The sequence below is a fragment of the Cebus imitator genome, unplaced genomic scaffold, assembly GCF_001604975.1.
Source record: "Cebus imitator isolate Cc_AM_T3 unplaced genomic scaffold, Cebus_imitator-1.0 Scaffold734, whole genome shotgun sequence".
Classification (NCBI taxonomy): Eukaryota; Metazoa; Chordata; class Mammalia; order Primates; family Cebidae; genus Cebus; species Cebus imitator.
The window spans coordinates 430,636-452,022 of record NW_016108049.1 but is presented as its reverse complement, the minus strand read 5'-3'; the positions used below and the strand labels follow the sequence as shown (position 1 = coordinate 452,022).

At 39.7% G+C, this 21,387-nt stretch overlaps 1 protein-coding gene across 1 annotated transcript in view; it reads right to left on the bottom strand.

The window, feature by feature from the left end:
* The window catches only part of BMPER (BMP binding endothelial regulator), a 235,546-nt gene that overhangs the window by 73,312 nt on the left and 140,847 nt on the right, over positions 1-21,387 (bottom strand). Inside the window, exons 11-13 of the mRNA XM_017519293.2 lie at positions 20,466-20,598; positions 18,382-18,427; positions 1,844-2,173 (exon numbers count right to left, since the gene is read on the bottom strand). Of these exons, the coding sequence (XP_017374782.1) occupies positions 1,844-2,173; positions 18,382-18,427; positions 20,466-20,598 (509 nt within the window). The remainder of the gene's footprint in view (positions 1-1,843; positions 2,174-18,381; positions 18,428-20,465; positions 20,599-21,387) is intronic.

Genomic DNA, 21,387 nt, shown 5'->3' with positions numbered 1-21,387 from the left:
AAATGTAAAACTGAGTTCAAGGCATAGAACAGTTAAAGTCACTAATCTAATCATGGCATTTAGGATCTGTTAGTATTCTCTTAGCAGCCTCATTCTTTTGCTCATTTTTATAACCTGGAATCTTTGTAAAGAGTACATTTATTCCATAAGGTTGTGTCAGCTGCGAATGAAACAATATTGAACCTTTTAGGCTGTTAGTAATCTTCCTCTTTCTCCATGTTACTGTAAGATTTACCTCAAGATTTCTTTGAGAACCAGGCTGTGGTTGACTAGTAATTTCCATATCAGTAGAATCTATTGTGTTCAGCTAGCTTGCAAATAGTCAAGGTGCTTTTAATTAGTGCTGTGTAATAATGGGTCATCTTAGGCACACTTTACAGGGAGCCATAAAACGTTGCCTCCTTGAAAGGAATGACTTGGGGCCTACATTTACAGAGTGCCACATCTTTTGGATATAATAGCAGGTGTGTGAATTTTCTAAGCAGGACTAATCCCTCTAAACTTGAATGAATAGACCTCTCACAACAGTGAAATAAAGAATAGAAATCTTTCCCCCTTGATAAAATGTTCCAGTACATTAATACTTAACATTCTGTCACTGAAAACATGTTATACTCTCTAACTAAAAGCTCCTTGTGCTGCTTCTTGGTTTCCCGCCTTTGCTTAGCTAAGCTGGCATTTCATAAGCTCAAATCAACTGATCAAAATACATTTTGGCTTGAATTGAAGCAATTACCAGGGTTCTGAAGGTATGGTAGAAACAGTCTCTATAGTCCCTGAAAAGTGCCTGCTTTATCAGATGTTTCATTGCCTAAAGAAATGGGGACCAAATTGACACTTTCACATTTGTTAAATTCTTATCAATGCAAACAGCAGGAGATAACTGATTTCCTTAAAAGTATCATGCTTTAAAAAAAATAGAGTATGCCAGAGGAAAGCCAGTGCAATGTCCAACTGACAAAAGATATGTATTAACCAAAGGTACCACAGAAGGAACCATACATGATATAACAAAATATGAAAATGAGCTGAAATTATGCTCTGGGGCTGATACTGAAGAACTGAGTTCTGCTTCTAAAATGCCTTTCTTAGGTAACAAATAACAGACAAGAATTTGAGCCTCATAGACCACTGGCAGTCAAAAATAGTTTGGCCCAAGGGGGAATATACCAGCTCTTGGAGTAGAAAGGCAGAGACCAGTGAGTCTACAGCACCGTGGGCTGCTGAGAGAGAGGGGGTCTGGGTGACACAGAACAGCCACGTTGGATATGGCTACTCCTGCATACCAGAGTCTGCAAGAACAAGCCCTTCTGCTGTGGACATTTACGTTTCTTTTGAACATCACTGATACTAAGCCGTTTACTTTTGAGGACTCCACTGCAAAGTCTTGGACAGATGCTAACACAGTAACATTATTTCTCACAGATGTGAAACTGCACATAGCTGGCTGAGCTGGGTGGCACTGACAATTGCAAGCTGGGCATCGATGGCCTAAAAGAGCAACAAAACTTGAGAGAGGGGTTATGTGGAGAGTACAACTGCTACTTTTAGGCAGAGGATGGAAAGGTCCTGGATGTGAGAAGATTGCAAGGCTGATGGGACTGGCATCCAACTGCACGACTCCATATGGTGCAAATGTCTCCAGCTGTTTGTGGCATCTTCAGGATGTGCCTTCCCTGTGAGTGGGGGGTGATGAGGCAAGTCCCACAGTTGGAACTTGGCTCTGCCTTGGGTATTTCCTCGGAGGAAGACCTACATCTCCTGAGCACTCTAACTGAGCAGTGCTGCTGAGATGGTAAGTGAGGCGGAGGTTAGAGCAAGAGGGAGGCCACAGACGCCCCACCTGCTTTGGTGGTCACTTTCAAGAGGTAGCCATCCAGGTCGATGTGGAAGTGCGGCGTGCGGCAGGGGAGCGCGATGCGCGAGCCGTTCCAGCGCACGGTGAGGTGCTGCTGCAGGCTGACCCTGCTCTCGCCCAGCACCAGCTCCACCGACTTGGTCCACGAGAAGGAGCGCGTCCGGCGGGCGTCGTTCTTCACCAGCACCTGGAAGGGCGAGGCAGGGGAGGAGCAGTCTTTTGTCAAAACGTACTGACACGTCCCCTGAAAGTTAAATGTCCGACCGTCAAAAGTGTTGTAGTGGGGATCTCCAAACACCGTGCAAACGCCGGGCTCTGCGGAGGAGTGAGAGACAAAATCCGGGTCACAATCCAAGGCAAGGATTCACAGAGAAATCAGGGGCACCTGCCGGGTAAGGGAGGGCCTTAGCAGAGATGCACTAAGGGAAATCAATTAAAAAAAAAAAAAAGTGGTCGTTTTTAAAGGTTTGTGCCAAACCTCATAGAATACTCATAGAATACTTCTGGTGCTTTTATACTTGAAAGTTATTTAAACACCTCTGAAGTTTCAAAGCATACCTATTTTGTAGCCTTGGTGTGCTTCCATGGTCTAAACGTAAGGAATGAAGAAACTGAACTGAGATAAGAACTGGCCTTACTGCATCATCCACACACACAAGAGCAAAGTCAGTATATAAATAAACAAAGGGCAGCAACATAAATGATAATACCCCAAGACATTAGCATGATTTTCATTTAACTAATTCAAAAAAATTAGACACACTTTATGCTAAATGTTTCCCATGTTCTTAAGGAAAACTGTGATATTCAATACCCATGTATTACCTAGGACAGGTCAATAGAATTGCCAAACAGATACATGTTTAATAGTGTCAGGAAACAAATTACTGATAATATTTACAGATAGTCTTTACATGTTTTCTAGAAATTCCCATATTTTGATCTAAGAACCAAGATCAAAAATGGGATAAAAAATAAGCTACAAAATGTAATTTAATACAGTTAAGAAATTCCAATAGAGTCATCATTCTGAAATATAATTAATTCAAATGCTTATGAGATCAAAGTAAAATTTTACACTTTAGGGCTGCCCAAAGATTTTTATAGAAAAGTAAATATTGTTTCTTTTTTAAAACAAAACTTGGCGTTGGTATGTTCTGCATGTCAATGTATCTTATCTGTTTTCAAAAAGGCATGAAACAACCAGGAAATGAGGAATCCATTTAGAGATATTAGCCCAAATAATTTTTTTTAAAAAATCTGTAATAACAAGCACAATTTCCAGTCAAGACTAGAATAATCACCAGGTCAAGAATAATGGCCAGAATAAAAAGTACCAGGTCAAGAATAAGAAAATGTCATATAAGTAATTGCTCAGAATATCTAAGGGAAGGATTGAGTCAAGACAGAAGAAGGATGTGCCAACTGATCTGATAGGACAAACGGGATCCAACGCAAACATTTGCTTTTAATTTCTAAAGTGTTTGGAGAGTAATGTTGCTTTATGTTATGATATATTATGTCATTTTATATGTTAATTTCATATGATTCCATACAAAGCACATACATTTGGAATTTAATAAATTACTTTCTTGTTCTAAACTAGTGTTCCTTGTCAATATTTAATAAAGACTATAAAAGAAAAAGTTTTGGCATTTATGAGAATTTCAATGAATAAATACTCTAAAGAATATATAAAAGGCACTCCTCGGGGTGGAGGGTGAAAGAAGTAAGTGGGAGAGACACAATTTGAAAGCTCAGTGGTAATACTCGAATTTATCCTCCCTCTCTGTTCCTTTCTTCTTCTTTTCTTGGTTGCTTTTTCTTCTGACCCCAGTTTTATACCATGCGTTGCTTCACATTTTATTCTCTCCCCACCTTCCTGATTCTGTATCTCCTCAACTAGTTTCCACTTATCTAACCTCTTCATATTGCACTTACGAGTCCTTTCTCCATGTGATTACTTCCAAAATCATCCTATCCCACATTTCCCCCACATTCTCTCTCCCTGGCCATGAAAATATCACCTTTTGGTTGACAGAGAACAAGGCAGTTATTTGGGACTCCAAGTGGCATCTGGAGAATGATAGCTCAGAAGTAATACCAACATATGTCACAAAAAGGAATACATAGTAACCTGAACACCAGATGCACCCAATCCAAGAGAAGGACTTTTCCAGGTACCTAACTCCACCTTTTCAGCAAGAGTGCCCAGACCAACCAATATTTTTGAGCTTTTGAGCATGCAACAGATGGACCTCAGCTTGGAAGGCCACGGCACTTCCTAAAATTTTGAAATTACACCCCTGAGGAAGTCCATTCTCAATGGGGGGCAGGCACAGGGAATGCCCATGCCTGATGCCCACACTTTCCTGTGGCAATCTTCTTTCTCCTTGTACCAGGGACAACAATTACATTAAAGTTATCATCAATCAAAGCACTAATAACTAACATTTGCAGAACTCATCACACACCCTAACACTCTTCCACATGCCTGCTTATCATGGATGTATTATCAGAAAGTTGGTATTTAGATTGTCTCCCAGATTAAACAAACAGCTAAGCACTTTGTAGTAGAATCCATAAAATGAACTATGAATGGTCTAGTCACTGAAAAAGTTTGTAAATAATCTTTGTAACTGAGGAAATGCTTATGGCATGTTAAGTGAAAAATCAAAAACAAAACTCTATGTACAAGATAATCTTAACCATGTTAAAATAAATACACAAACCTCCCCCTACCAAAACATACACACCCCAAAATTGAAAACAGTGGTTATTCCTTGGTGGAAGAACCAAAAATGACACGATTTTCTTTCTTATGTTTTTCTGTTTTTGACTTGTTATTTTTTGTTTTGTTTTTAGGAGTCAAACTGTGGGTACTTGTAGATAAGGCCAATTACATGACAAAGCAAGTCCTCATAGAAGCAACAGATCTACTGCCTCAAATGACCCTGGGGAAGCCTGAGATTGCTCATAGCTGGGCAGGAAGCAATGAAGAACATCCAGGGAGACTCTGGGCAAGGGAAATCATGTGTGTACGGGGCTGTCAGGAAAGATATTTTTCAGGAGGCCCTAACTTACAGAACGGAAGGGTTTGGAAATCAGGATGATTTTTCTATGTGACAGCCATATCGAAGAGGCCAAAAAAATATCATGACTGTGAAGATGCCTGAGAATTATGTGTTGTATTTGGGGACATTTGTATCATGAGCTAAAATAATTTTGAAACCTTGGCCCTTTTTCCTGGCACCTCAAGGTTCCTATGCCAGATCCCGTAGGCGCAGTGAACACATGCACTAGAGAATGTCTGCAAGTGAGAATTCTCAGTATTACAAGAATCTGCCTGGCTGCAAAAGGAAAAGGCTCAAGAACAGAGCACTTAGGGGACAAAAATGAACCTAGCATCCTCATATAATTTTTTTCCAATGGACCCAGAGAAATAAGCTTCAGTCCAACATGTCCAGATGTCCGGTCACACTCTTTTGGAAAGCTTGGTGTGATAGGAGCAGGGAGGGAGGCTACAGAAACAGACCATTCTGAAACTAACCTTGTTTGAATATGCATAAGTCAGAGGATGGAGAGAAAGTTACCAGCTTATCACTGGTGGCACATTTTTTCATAGTCTTGTAGGTCAAATCATTAGATCTCATTTTTGTGTTGAGTTATTTTCAACACATGAATACAAATGCACAGGTAAAGGGGGAGAAAAAGATCAGAAGTGTACAAAACCAGATAAGAGTGTGTGTTTTTTCTCTAAGGTAATAGAAGTACGTGTGGCATTTCTTCTTTCTTGTTTATGTGTATTTGCGTTATTATTTACACTTACATTTCATTGTTTACAAAGACTGTATACTTTTGGAGTAGATAGTTGCTTTAAAAGTTTTAAAAATACTGGATTAAGGCATATCACTTTGATGTCCCATACCTTAGTAAGATTGCTATAAGAAATAAGAGAGTCACACTGCCTCTGAAATTATAGCACGATACTGTTCTCCTAACCACATCGGTACATTTATTTATGCCGTGGACATATTTATTCTAATGAAATGCCTTTCTTCTGAGAGCAGTGTCTATTTTCAAAACATCTGTCAAAGAAAATTAAGGGAAAATTATACAATCACGTTATAAAAAAAATAAGAAATTGAGCAAACTCTAACCCTACTCCCCCCAAACACAACAAAACAAAAACATAAAAACATAAGGAAGGGGGGAAAAAGCATCATTCATGCTTCTGCCACCAAGAAACAGCCAGTTTATAATTTTGTGCATGTATTTATTTGAACATAGTTAAGATAATCTTGTACATGAAATTTGATTTTCTATTTTTTACTTTACATGTCATAAGATTCTCCAGTCTTTAAAATGTTTTTCACTTTGAAAGCATAGAATGGAACTTCTATCCTCAGTCCATTACTTTGGCAAAAAGAGCAGTCTCTCCAACTCATCATACTTTGCTACTACATGGATCGCTGCATTTCCAAAAATAATGCTCTAACCTTAAGGAAGCCTAAACCTTTTCAGCTCAAACTTCAGGGAAACAGGCCCCATAGGACTCTGGGGTCCCTGTGTCATGCAGGGAATCCAGTGAACCCCAGAAAAGTAAATGTCGTGATGATGCCAAGCTTGGGTGAAGAAACAAGAAAGGCCGTCTAGGCTCTGCCTGAACAGTGATAGAGGCCTCTGGCAAAAAGAGGCTGTGGTGTGACCCAGAAGGACCCGGACGTCTGCTTTCAGGAGCCCCTTGCCTTGCACAGAATGTCACTGACAGCTGTTGGCCCACAAGAGACATAAGGGTCAACACATGATCCACCAAATGGGACCTGGGTGCCTATAAAATTTAACATTCTTGGCCTCTTAAATGGGAAACAATCTAACACATATGGGAATGGGGGTGGAAAAGAGAGGAGTAGGTCACTTTCTACCAACCTATAATCCACCAGAAATAGTAATCGATCTGTACATTAAAAAACTCATTTGAAGAAATATTGTGTAGGTACATTGTTAACTGTTATGAATTTGCTTTCAGATAGTTTCCATAATTCCACGAGCTCACCAACTTGAAACAAAAGAGCAAACAAAGGAAACAGTTCCTAACTACAAGATCTCATTGAAAACACATCCAAACCCACAGCCAGGGCTACCGTCCAGGCCTCTGCCATGGAGTCCAGTGCTGCCCCCCTCACCTGGGCCCTGCAGTGGCCAGTGCCTGCCCAGCAGTCCCCCACAATTCACAGCACACATATCCTTCAGCTCTCGGCCCAATGCCAGCTTCCCACAGCAACGCCCCTGGTGCCTCAGCCAAAGTCGTCTATTTCCTCTAAATTCCAAAAGCAAAATTGACCACATAGCCCAGATGTTCTGGGACAGTCTTAATCTCAAATACTCTATCTTGTAGTCACACTATGTTTTTCCTTTTAGGGGTCAAAAATATGGTGTACCAAACTCACAGCCTGCTTATAAATCATTTTCTTCCTTAGCTTATAGTTTTTACGTATTCTTAACTCCTAAGCCAGACCTTAAACTCCTTATGTGTAAGTTTTATGTGTACTCCTCAGTGCCTGGCACACTGCCGTGTATACAGGAGGGTCTAAGGATAGTCATGCACCTCATAATGACGTTTCCATCAACAACAAACCACATGAGTGACAGTGGTCCCGTAATATTATTATACTGTATTTTTACTGTAGCTTTTCTATGTTTGGATGTATTTAGATACAAAAATACTTGCCATTGTGTTATCATTGCTTACAGTGTTTGTACTGTACAGGTTTGTAGCCTAGGAGCAATAGTGTGTGCTATTTAGCCTAGGTATGTGTAAGTGCACTCTGTGATGTTCAATGGCAAAATCCACCTAATGATGCACTTTTCATAATATATTCCTACCATTAAGCAACACATAATGGTATATATGTAATACACGGATTCATTTTTTAATTACTCCAAAAGTATTATGGTATAAAACATATCATGTATATCATGTATCAATAAATATTTGTTGAATGAATGAGTTAATTAATTTGAGAACACATTTTGGTGAAAAAACATTGCTCACACTGAACTTACTAAAATAATTAAGTGGAATGACACATACAGCTGGTAACCAAAAGAGTTGTGCCTACTCAATTAACTGAATAATGAATGAATGTTCTCCGAACAAAGAGACTATTAGGAAAAAATTGTGTAAAGTCAGGAACATTATGGGAGAACTATGTCTGATACCAAGAAAGCTAGCTGAGAAATTTAACTCTATGGAAGCCCAATCTCTCCATTTGAATAGAGATAAGCTACCCCACCAAAAATTACTGTCAAAATCAAAAAGCTAAATGAGAATCAGAACGACATGAGAAAAATACTTACCTCTAATGCCTAATGTGACCAAGAGTGATAGCCAGAATAATTGCCCCCAAACATGTCCATGTCCTAACGCCCAGAATCTGTAACTTATTTACATGGCAAGAAGGAATTAAATTTGCAAATAGAATTAAGGTTGCTAATCAGCTGACCCAAGAAGGGAGCTTCTGAAAGGGGTGAATGTATTCACAAGGGCCCTTAGAGAAAGAGGAAGGCAGATGCATGGGCCTTATAGTGTGAAAGGGACTCAACCTACTGTTTACAAGTTTGAAGCAGGAGGAAGTGGTCAGGAGCCAAGGAATGTGGGCAACTTTCAGAAGCTGGAAAAGGGGCAAAGAAAAAGAATTCTCTCCCCTAAGGCATTCAGAAGGAACACAGCCCTGCTCACACCTTGATTTTAGCCAACTGAGACCCTTTTCAGACTTCTGACCTCCAGAACTGTAAGACAATATATTTGTGCTGTATTAAGCCAGTAAGTGAGTGGTAATTTGTCATCTGCAGCCATGGGTAACTAGTACACTTAGCAACAGCCAACATGGCTAGTATAAAATAACTAGTGTCTGCCAAGTACCATGCCAGATGCTTTCCGTATTTTCAGTATTCCCTTTCATCCTTACTATCCCCTTCCATCCTCGCTATGTCTGTACACATTGTATATTCATACCCTAATTTTTTAGCAATGAGTTTGAAGCAGTTGCCTTGTTGCCCATGGTGACTTGGCCAATAGTTGTAAAAGTGGAATCCAACTCAAGCCACTGTGACTTCAACACCATTTCTTTTCCCACAGCATCTTGGAAACTTGTTAACTAGCTGAGGTCACAGAGCTCTTTGAGAATCTGAAGAACTGTGTAGACACTCATATCGTCTCAAACGTAGAGGTTCATAGTTACCCTGTCAAAAGACTGATCAGTACTGTCCTAGGAGTCTGGGAGGTTCAGATTAAGAACGCCTAACTAGAAGTTAATTATAAATGACAGTATATGATTCTCTTATATAATGTGTTTCTATTTCATTTCCCCAACTACATTAAATGTTTCTGAGCTCAGGGTCTGTATCAGCTTTTTATTCATGTTCTCCAGAGCACCTTCCAGAATGTCATGTTAATACGTAGTTCATACAGAAGATTCATTTTTGCCACTCTCACTATCCAAGATCTGACCTTAAAATTTCTTCTCTATTTAAAACAAAAGTTTTTATTTATCAATTGAGAGAGCTTCATATCTGAGCTAAAGAGTTGGGTTTCACATCTCCATGTTAATCTGGCTTCCAGCTTTAAAGCCCCCTTGGAACTTTGCAGACATTAAGCATATAACTGCCTTAAAGAGTCTTGTGTTTGAATACTAATTTTGCCACTTAAAGCTTATAAAATCATGCACAAACTACCTACATAACGTCAATTTGTTCACCTATATTATGAGTCTAAGAGCAATTACCTTGCAGGGTGATTACAAAGATAGAGATAGCATTGCAAAGGTGCCAAGAACATAAGAGATGCTCAGAGTAGTCATTATTCATTTCCTTATTATAAATGTTATGCAAATCTAGCAAATAGTTATCTACTGCTGGCTAAAATAGGGTTGAATAAGACGGTAACAAACTTAGAATGTATAGATTTGTTGAAAAGACAATGTAAATTGAGGTAGTCTATAAAACACATAAAATATAGATTTAAGGCTAGAATGAAGCCTTCTAGGCCAAATGTGTAGACACATATTTGTAAGAATGTTAATGAAGTCAAGGACATAGATAAGACAGCAGCTTAAACATGAAATGCAGGAGGCCAATTGGACCAGAGGGTGCAGCTGCTTCGGGAGATGCAAGAAACCCAAGTTGCCTAAATAAATTGGCCTGAGATTTATTGCCAGCCTAAGGAGTTTAATGTGTTCCAAAGAACCAACATTTCTTGATATGTTTCCTATGAAACATCAATACTGCCTGTTGCTCTGCCAAAATAAGTAGAAATTAAAATAAAATTTAAAAAAGCTCTGCCGCTCAAATTAGTTTCGGAGGTGCTCTATACTCCATCAGCCTCCTTCAGCACGCACACCAGCATATTAAGGGCTCTGAGAATTCCGCAGTAAGGAAACACATTCAAGTTTACTTGACCCAGCATTTCCTGAGTTTATTTAATCACAGAACCTTGTTTTGAAAATATTACTCATTACTATCCCTCAGCACTAGTGTTTTATAAAACAAACTCTGGGAAACCGTGAGAGACCAGTGAAGGAAGTTGGCATAGGTTTCCAAGAAAGCCATTTGGGTTCTGACAAGGGTGTGCAAAAAGGGGTGAAGGAGAAGAAAGACAGAGGTTATGTGCAGGCAACAGGATGAGGGTCCAGCTGCCATGGGAATGGCAAGGAAATTATTTATTTGAAAAACATCACAAAGAGACAATCATGCAGACCTGATGATTGATTAGCAACATGGGGGAGAAATGCCAAAAGTATGAGAAATAACATCAAGGCTCAAAACTTGTGCAGCTGGGATATGGGGGTGCCAGAATTCAGTCAACAATAGGGATGGGAAACAGCCATTAGCCCCTCCATCCAAGTCCCAGATCAAATAATTGAGAGAATCAAAGGTAGAAACTATTAACAAAAATCAAATGCAATACTTTAAAAGAAGAATGTGCTCTCCAAGAAGCTGAGAAGCTGAGATCTACCATATAAGCATCTTGTTAAGAAGTAATATGTTAAGGACCTTGAAGCTTAAACAAATCCGAATCCAGAATGAGAAAGTAACTACAGAAGGGGCACGATGGTGGGTTTACAAGATGAAAAAGCAAAAAGTAAAACAATGATACTTGCACTAAAGAAGGAGACAGGAAGTGAGAGAAGAAGGGTGGAGCAATGAGTGAGGGCAAAGAGTACTAACATGGAAAGGAACTGTGATAAGGAGAAAGAAGGATAGCACTCATGAATATGAATTTCACATCAAAGGGCCATACATAGCACAGCTAATGAGTCATCTCTCCATACTCCCAGCAAAGGTTACAACTGAAGTTTTGTAACCCAAGAGACTGAAGAAGTTAAAGTGACCTCATAAATGTAGGTACATTTTTAAAAGGTGAGTAGATACAACCGCTGGTAAGTAGACACCGCTAGTCATGTAAAAGAAAGAAATTGACAAAATTCATATCTATTTGCAAGTGAACCTCCAAAATGAATAAAAATGTAATCAATATAGAACAGAGAATAGTGCATAAAAGTTTGGGCTTTGGAGTCTCGTCAGCCAGTGTATTAGCTGACTTCAAACTATTTAATTTCTCTCACCCTCAAACTAACAAGGGCTTCTAATTCATAGGAATGTGGTAAGGATTAAATGGCAAAAGGCATAGAGAGCATTTATCACAATACTTGACTGATATGGACTAATGTTCAATAAGTCGCTGGTAGTTATAGGTGCAATTGCAGAGGCAGCAGAAGTAGCAATTTTTGTTGCTTTTATTTTGCTCATAGATGTGACCTCCAGAGAGGAATAAATCTGCCTCAGCTCTGCATACAGTAATGTATAATTCATTATACAGTACTATCCATCAGGTGTATTTTTTGAGTTTCACAGTTTGGAGTTTCTATTGTTCATTTGTTTTGTCATTTAGCTGTATTTTAGGTGCGTCATTACCAAGGAGTTTCTGTCACACCTACCCTTAGTCAAAACTGGATACCTGCAACTTTCCCGAGATTCAACATGGCAGCCTTGACTAAACTGTACCAGATGTCTAATAATGAATTCACATATCTTTTTATACATAAAATGCATTCTTTCAAAATTAAGCAAGAAACTAGCTTTTAATTGAATTATGTCATAATGCTACATCTATATTAAAAATAACTTTTCTAACCAAAAATCTAGGGAGACCTGCAGAATGAATATTGTGTTAGGAAATTTTTTTAAATATGCAAGTCCTCATCCCAGCTCTTTCAATTAGCACTGCTGTGAGTCTCAGCTTCCTCACCTGTGAAGTGAGAGGTCTGACTTCATATCAAGATCCCTTCACTTGTTAAATTTTCTGAGGCTAAAATGGTGATGAGCTCCAGAGGCAGAGCAACTCTGCTCTTACTCATTCCTAGTAGAAATTATATACGGAGTTATTTCAAGTTTAAAACTATATGTACTTAAAAAGAAACTTTGGGGAGATCTTCACTTGACCCCAGTAACTTGAGTTTACCAAGAGAAAAAAAAAAAAAACTGGAAAAAGGAGTAGACATGGAAAACAAACAAAGAAATGGAAAACCAAGCCAGTTTGATTCGTCAGTGACTTCCGAGCATATCAACCACCACTTCTCTGTACTGGAGCAGAAAGATGGAGGTGCCACGGTAGAAGAAAGCCTGGGGGCTTGAGTCTCCATTTCCACCAAAGTGTGGTTGGAGGGACAACACTGTTCATTGGAAATTCTCTTAAGGTCCTTCTCCAATCTCCAATTCTTACAGGTTGTAAAGCCCTCCAGACCTTGTCTTCCCCTTCTTAACTTCAACTGGTTATCAAACTGTACAAAATGACAAGGAAGCTAAGGGAAGTAATTCTTCTGGGCCAAGCTCTCAGGCCAACTGCCCGGTTGGAATTCAGGCTCCACAACTACTTTGAGCATCCTTCTTAACCTCGAAGCCTCAGTTCCCTCAACTGTAAGATGGAGCTAATAGCACTGTTTGACCATAAGATGGCTGTGATAATCAAATGAAATCAAATGAGATCACCCAAGATGGTGTTTAGAGACAGCAGATGCCAAATAATTATTAGCTGCTGCTGCTGCTGGTGGTGATACTACTGTTACTATCGCTGTTATTGTTACCTAAAGATGATGATGGTGGTGACTGTTAATTCATCAAATACTTATCAAGGACTTACTGATTATTCACACCCTGTGGAACTGACAATAGGTGACGGAGAAAGGTGATTCCTAATAATTTCAGTCTCCTTCAACTCTGTACTAATTTACAGCAAGAAAAATTAAAATAACAGTATCCCTTAGAGCAGAACAGCATATAAAACAGAAAACAAACTGATTTCCTCATGCTCTTTCCAGTGCCACTTATACAAGTGTGGGATCTCCCAGCCACCATGTGTGGTACAGTGGGTTTTATTTGCCACTCCTGTCTGCTGTTTGGGCCTAAGGAGCAGCGTCAAGCCCGACTCCAGATGCTGGAGCAGAAACTACAGTGGTCACTTAGCTTAACACCTCCTTGGCAGGGCTAAAGTCAACACCACAAATTCTTATTCTACAAGCATCCTGAGCTCTGGTTTCAAATTTCCTTGCTTTCCTGAGTTAAGGACAGACTCCTGGTATTAAGGGACCTGGAGTTGCTTACAGCCCTGGAGGCCAGAAACTTTGTTCAAACACAGAATCATTAATTTGCAGAACCTCTGTCAATAGAGATTTCTCATAAAATGGGCCCCTAGGTTACTGTTTCATTACGGGTTTTTTTTTTCCCCCCCAGGGAAATAAATGAAATTGTTATATTCTACTCCTTCTACAGCCACTCTGTTTAATTGGAGATACCTGTACGCATCCCAGAGGGCTTACAGATATGTCAAAACTAGTGTCTGTGGTGGGTGCAGGCAGCAGGCAGGGCCGCTAGGGGAGCAGACACATCAATGCAGCCTGCACACAGCTGGAAACTAACCCCAGGGGAGGTTAAAAAGTCACCTGGCAACTGTGAGCCTCCTCCCACCCTGAGCAGCTGACATCTGATATTTCCTGTTACTTGTGGGACATGTAGTTGAGGTTATTTCAATTAAATGCACATCTGTGCTCAGCATATTCAATCGGCCTCAGTGTTATGTAATCGTGAGCTTGTGTTTCAGGCTGGGATTCTGATGGTTAAGTCTGATGCAGCTACAGGTACAGCTTAATGAGCCTGTGACACCAGGGGCTGGGCATGTATGTCTGGGCTGCCTTTAGTTGTCTCTGCTTTTGTAGAAGGCTGAGAGATTTAATTTTCTCATATACTCAATCTGTCAATCTTAGTCTCTCTCTCTGCCCCTCCCTCCATCCCCCTCTCCCTCTCTCTCTACACACACCTCACACTCACCTTTCTTATTAGTGACAACTTTGACACTATGTATTATTTCCATGTCAGAAAACAGATACCCTGCCAGCAAAGAATTTATCTGATTCAGGTCTCTGTTGGGTGGTTAGGTCAAGATTCCACCTACTATTTGCCAACCCACAGTAAAACAACACTTCACATAAACCAAATGCTACACACACAACAGGCAAGTGGCTTCCCCGGCACCCACCCCGTGCTCATGTGAGCCCAGCTGAGGCAAGGCCAGACTGGCTTTAGGGTAGAGCCTCACACTTTGGCAAGAAAGAGCATTTGCAAGAAAACTTTATAAAGTTTGTGTAGCCCACTTCAAATATTTTATTTTAAGTAAATCATCAAAATCAAATCTAATTATTTTCAGTTGGAAAGGGAGAAAGAGAGACAGTTTCACATTATTAAAAGACAGCATTGCTTTTCGTACTTCCTTCACCTATGATTTTAAGAGGACTTTTGTTCTCCTATTTTGAGAGAATTATTGCTCCTTCAGGCCAATCCTACAAAATAAAAGTTCCTACTGTGGAGAGGACAACAGCGTTGTACTTCATCTATTGTCTCCTACCTACAGAACTGTAAATCACCATTACTGTTGACTGTTGCAAGGAGTGGTCCATAAGAATATTCTATACATGTACTTTGAGTTTCCTTTTCATTACTCTTTTGGAGGTCTGAGACAGCCCCCAGACACTACCAAGATTAAGACTAATCCAGGCAGCAAGGGAGAAATTCTGTGGGATTTTAGAAACAGACAATGCGAAGCCACTACTGCTGAAAATAATGCAACATTCATTTAACTACCACAGGTAACCAAAATAAATTGGAGAGTATTTGAAGCTCTGTAATCAATCCATTTAATTTACGTATGCATGTATGTGTGTATGGATTTATTCTTGCCTCCTTTCAGAAAAGGGCTGGAAGTAGCTTACAAACATATAGACTAAATAGTTGAAAACACGTCCACAGATGTTGAGGGTGTTATTGCTACTAGTACCACAGGTGCTCATGTCTGCATTCACCCATACTGTTTTCCCTATTTGGAATGCCTGTGGCACCCAATTCAGGGTAATTTTGCTCCCCAGGGGACATTTGGCAATGTCTGGATATATTTTTGGTCGTCACAACCTTGCAGGGGATGCTACTGGCATTTAGTAGTTAGAGGCCAGGGATGCTGCTAAAGATCCTGCGATGCACAGGACAGTCCCACAGCAGAGAATGATCTGGCCAAACTCAGTAAGACTGAGGTTGAAAACTCTGCCAGCCAGAGAAAGAGGGGGAGTGTATGTGTTTTAATAAGATATAAATTAGTTGTTTCTCTGGCTTTAGAAAACACTAGCCTTTTTTATAGTTTCAGCCTTGGTTTCTCTGCTCTAGAAAGCCATATATCAAGAGAGCTTTCATAATTTACAAAGGAGGAAAACACGTGCCCAAAGGTTTGCTCTGACTCCTGGATATAATGACAAAGAAATTTCAAAGTAGGAGGTCTCAAAGCCACAGCTAAAGGACATCAGAATAAATCTACCTGAATGTGTTATGAAAAACTGGGCATTGCTTAAAAATTGGAAGTCATCCCATCTCTTAACTCAATCTGAACAAATAAGCCTCGCCAAATAGAATGCATTTTACAGCAGTGATGGAAGAACTGCTGGAGAGCAGGAGAGAGTAAACAGATGGAAAGAACACCGAAGGAAATTGAGAAATAGCTATCTGATGACATAATTGAGATTTGGACAGAGAACCACATGCCTGGGCTCCTCCAGCGCTGACTGACCTGCTCCATGCAGGTGCAGAGTCACTGTCCTCCTGGTGCCCCTCCAGCTGGGTGGCTTTCTCTCTTGCCAACTGCCTCTCTCAGTGATAGAAGGCATGAGCTTATTCACATGGTGAACACAATATGGTACTTAATATAACCAGTTAAACGCTTCCTTCTATTTTATCATACCTATCCTTCTATTTTTATTATTTTCTTTTTCTTTATGACGTCACCAGTTTTCTAGATATGGAAAGGCCAGCTCGTAATGAATCAGATAATAATATAATGTAGGTTTCCTCTCAATTATCTCAATAATCACTTATTTGATCCTTGCAACATAAAGTCAGATAATTCAAGATTTAGGTCAGGCTGGTCTCAAACTCCTGCCCTCAAGTGTTCCACCCTCCTTGGCCTCCCAAAGTGCTGGGATTACAGGCATGAGTCACTGCGTCTGGCTGGTCATAGGTTTGTATGAAGCTGCTAAGCAGTGATCCCACCTGACAACAATGCAATTGGCAGATGTAACAGGTCTGTGCTCATGCAAATCAAAAGAGTTAACTAGAAAATATGAGGCATTCCTATGAGGTCTGTCTCTGCTTCAACTGGGAGACACTTTATAGGGAAACGCAAACATCTCCATTGACACGGATACAAAGGAAAACTTCATCAATGTAGACTCGATCCTGCTTATCCAGAAAGGAATTAAGTGGAAGGCAGCCTCTGAACTATCCCTAAATAAAGTTTCTTCAGGGTCTCTGGGAGGATGATTAAATGTATTAGATTTCACAAATGTTTTTAAATCAACTGGTGTGTTCATCATAGTTGACCTGTCTTCCCACATTATTCCTGGATTCTATTAAGCCATACTTCATTGGCCTCCTTTGAGTTATTTTATGTACTTCATTATCTTTAAAGTAAACCTTTTTTATTACTTCTGTAATTTATTTTTCATTAATTCAACCCGCCTTTTTATCCAATATGTAATTGTTTAATAGCTCTCTGCTTCTAAAAATAGTAATATATAGATAAATATTATATTTAATAGTTTTATATAAATACACACACATATATAATAACCCTGCATATATATTATCTAAAGTCACTAATCAATTAAAAAATAAGAGTTTAGTAATTCTAGTAAAATAACCCTGTTTTAGAGAAGTGCAAAAAACAAACTTGTTCCCATGTGAAAGCTGCTTTCAACTGTCTTCCAGCTCACTTCTCTAAACGTAACTGGCTTATAAAATACACTGATAGATTTTATGACTTTGTTAATCCTACTTATCATACATGGGAATTAATTTGACATTACTAATTCCCCTCTATCAGTGAGACACTCCAGGAAGCTATCTCAAAACCATATGACTTTCAAGAGGACTAAGATGGCAATTTGCTAATAGATCTAAGCATGTGACTACATGTGGGGATGATATGAAGCTATTGCTATGCTCTGTCTGTGTGATAAGTAGTACAGTAGCAGATGACTTCCAAAATAGGCCATGCTTAGAAGGAACTTTCAAGAATTTAGTTAAAAATAGTCATGAGTCACATAACAACATTTTGGTCAATAATAGACCATATATAGGACTGTGGTCCCATAAGAATATAATACTGCATTTTTACTATACCTTTTCTATTTAGATACACAAATACTTACCATGTGTTACAATTGCCTACAGTATTCAGAACAGCAACATGGTATCCAAGTTTTTAGCCTAGGAGCCACAGGCTATACCATATAGACTAGATGTGTAGTAGGTTACACCATCTAGGTTTGTGCAAATATACACTATGATATTCACACAACAAAATTGCCTGAGTATGCATTTCTCAGAATGCATTTCACATCCTGTTATATGACACATGAGTACAATAAGTTGGCAAAACCACCCAATGACTTCTGGTTTTCTCTCTGCCAACAGCCAGACTGGATGCACCCAGGTGAAATGGTGATGAGGTGGGGGTGAGGTGAAGGAGCAGGACATGCTGCTGTTTGGTTTTATAACGGGAGAAGGAAAGCCCCTCCTAGACTTTGTATAATGTTTGGTTTTACTGGATAGCATGATCTTAGCCGCTATGGCTACAAATGCTAAAATGCACATTAAGTTATCTGGTCCTTTTAAAAATCTAATCAAACCATTTATATTTTTAATTTCTCACAGCAACAAATTCTGATGGAAATATCTATGTTTGTCTCAGTTGTGCTTCTGTGTGAGGATTATAATTGACTAAAATGTCTGTAGGGAGGTAAGATGATCCCATCCTATACATACCTACAAAAATAAAATGTGTGGGAAACATACACCCCTATTATTCTTGTTGCACTATCAAATTCAAAACAAACACTAATAGCATATTTTCAAAGGAATAAACTTACTTTCAGTGCAAATAGGACAGCATCCTTTTCTGTTGAGAATTTTTCCCTAATCAGAAGAAAAACAAATAAAAGGTTAATATTAAAAAAAAAAAAAACAGGGTCTGCTGAGGACAAATATCATTTTAAAATCTAATACCAGCTAAACCAATGAAATCAGTTCAACCTGTATTTGAACTCAATGCCCAGATGGTGATGATGATAGTGAAAATGAAGTTTCAGGTATCAGGTTCTAAGGCCAGCCAAAGTTATTCCGTAAGCTTTTCTGTTTTTATCCTCCAAGAAATGTAATACCTAAAGGGCTCACTAGTGTGATTTCTCTCACATGGAAGGAAGATGAAGACAGTTTGGACTCAACCTTTTCATTGATATCCAGATCTAGCCCTCTAGAGACCAAGGGTACCCACATAAAAATGGAAATTATCTGTCAACCTATCAATCCCTACAAGACCTTCTTTCTGTCTTTGCTTGTTGGAGAAGGTTAAACAATAAACTGTAATCCAAGCTCAGGACTCATCAGCACTATGGATATGGGCAATATCTGCGCTGTGGATCAAATTCGGTCAGATTTCTTGTTTCAGGAAGTGGTATGTATCCATGCTGAATCACTGTTATGCACTCAAAGCCAAGGAAGCTGAGAATTTCAAAGCACTGAGTAATGCTTCCTTACCTTTCTGGAAAAAACAATGCCATTTCCTACATTGCACATCTTTTAAGTTTTTTAATGCATGACATTTAAAGGAGGTGGCATATTCTGGACTCATGTCAGAAAATCAGTTGTCTTATCTCTGACTCAATGGTTAATCACAGAGAAAAAGAAATGTGGAAGAAGTTTAACATTTAGGGAGCACTTGCTATACAACAAACGTCTTACTCCATATTTTGCCCATGTTATCTAACATGAGGTTAGTGAAAAGGATTTAGTGAGTTAATATTTACGACCTATTAAGATTTAATGAACATTAGTGATTTTATAATCATTGTTATTAAGATGTGTAAGAACCCTGTGAGCTGAGTATTTCCCTTTTTATCTGTGAAGAAATTGATGACATGCAACACAGGGGTAGTAGAAGCAAAAATCAAATCTAATTTTGTCTGTCCCTAAAGGACATGTTCTTCCCACTGCAGAGTTTTGTCCTCTTGAGTCCTTTCTCTTGAAGATAATTTAATATTTGTTATCTGCTATACACCACACTGAGTGCTATGTATTCCTCGTACTTGATCATTGAAATTTCACAATAACCCTCCACATGCAGGCATCCTTATCCCCTGTTTACAGGGAACTAAGGAAACAGAGACCACGGAGAGGTTGCCAAGGCTTATGTCAAAGCCGCACGGCTCACACACTGCTCATTCACTCATTCACTACTGGTCAGTTGCATCAAGAGTAGGCTTAAGTACCCAAAAAGAAAAAGATCATATTGACTTAAAGGATTCTGATTAATTATTGAAGATCTTCAATCAGGTCTGATTTGGTTTTGTATCAGCTAGGCCTAAAATGATACATTAAAGGCTTTGACGACTTTGAATGAGACTTAAAACTTGGCCCCAGCCAGCCAGCCATAGTGTGAGGGCATCGCAATATATTTCCATTGACTAGAGCTCTGCTGTCAATTGCAATTTGGCACAGAGGTCTCTTTAGGTTTTTCAATACTGAAAGCAGTTGCAGATGAAGCCAAATGAGGTCAGCTAGGCCCAGGGAATGACGACCCCGAGAGGATTAAGGTGCTCCATCCCAATGCAGCAGGGCCGTCTTAAAGCCAAGGCCCCAACCAAATATGACTACGATTCCCTGCATCCACATCTCAGTGGAAACTTCCATCTCTCGTCTTCAGAAAATGAAAGTGGCAATGATGATATCACTAAAGTAGATGGGGGAATAAATCAGGTACAAGCTGTAAAGTTAGAGCACCTGGGTAATATGCAATTAGCTGTAAGACTCTGGTCATGCTGTAGGCTCATCTATAAGCAGGGTCTAGAAATAGCACCCACCTCAGAGGGGTGATGTAGCATTAAATGAGGTTACTGTTGTGACTACAAAATCTCAGTACGTATTAGAGATGGAGAGATGACAGTGTCCTGATGACCCAGTCCGCACTGCAGGCCTCATAGCCCTTCTCACAAATGGCACTCCTTTGCCTCTGGGGGAGTTGCAGGACGGGGGCAGGATAGACACGGAATTCAATCATAAAACCCTTCTTCCACAAGAGATACTTACATCTGGAAAAAGAGATACGCAGTAGCCAGGAAAGAGGGCAGGGAATACAAGCTCCTCTTTTTTTCTTTTTCTTTTTTTTTTTTTCAAAATTTCCCCAGGCAATGCAGGGGAGGGGAATTGAGTTTTTAACAAGATTTCCATGGTAGATAGAGCTGAGTTATCTTCCAAAGACCTCCTGCTGGCCCCTGAGAAGGGAAAGTGTGAGCTGGAGGAGTGGTTGGAAGGATGCCTAGAAACAGAAAGGTAGCCCCTGAGGCAGGGGCACCCACAAGCTTTGACAAGGCCTGGAGGGGGTGGGTGGGGCAGGGAATGGCCTCTGCTTGAAGGAATGGATGCCCCTGGCCCAAATGTGGTCCATGATGATGAAAGGCTAAAGAGACACCAGTGACATAAAGAATGTTGACCTCCCCCCACCACTAGCAAGAGCACAATGAAAACCATCAATCCAGTTACAAGTGGCAGAACTCATGTGAAGCTGGAAACTCCATGGCGGCCTGCTGAGGCTAGTTACTTGAGCCACCAGGTTGGCACAGCATCCTGTTTTTGTCTTGTAGAATAAGGAAGCCCATTATTACTAACATGTGCTTCAAGAGTTCATTAGCAGGGAGGGTTCCCGGAGGACTGGCATAAATGATGTGATCCCATTTTTCCCAATGAATATTTATAAGCAGACCCTGTTCAAGTCTACTTATTGCATCTTCTTTTTTTTCCCCTTTTATGGGAGGCTTTCAGTTTTATGTCTGAGGCTTTTTAAAGCAAGACTAATTAGGTTTTTTGGTTTTTTTTTTTTT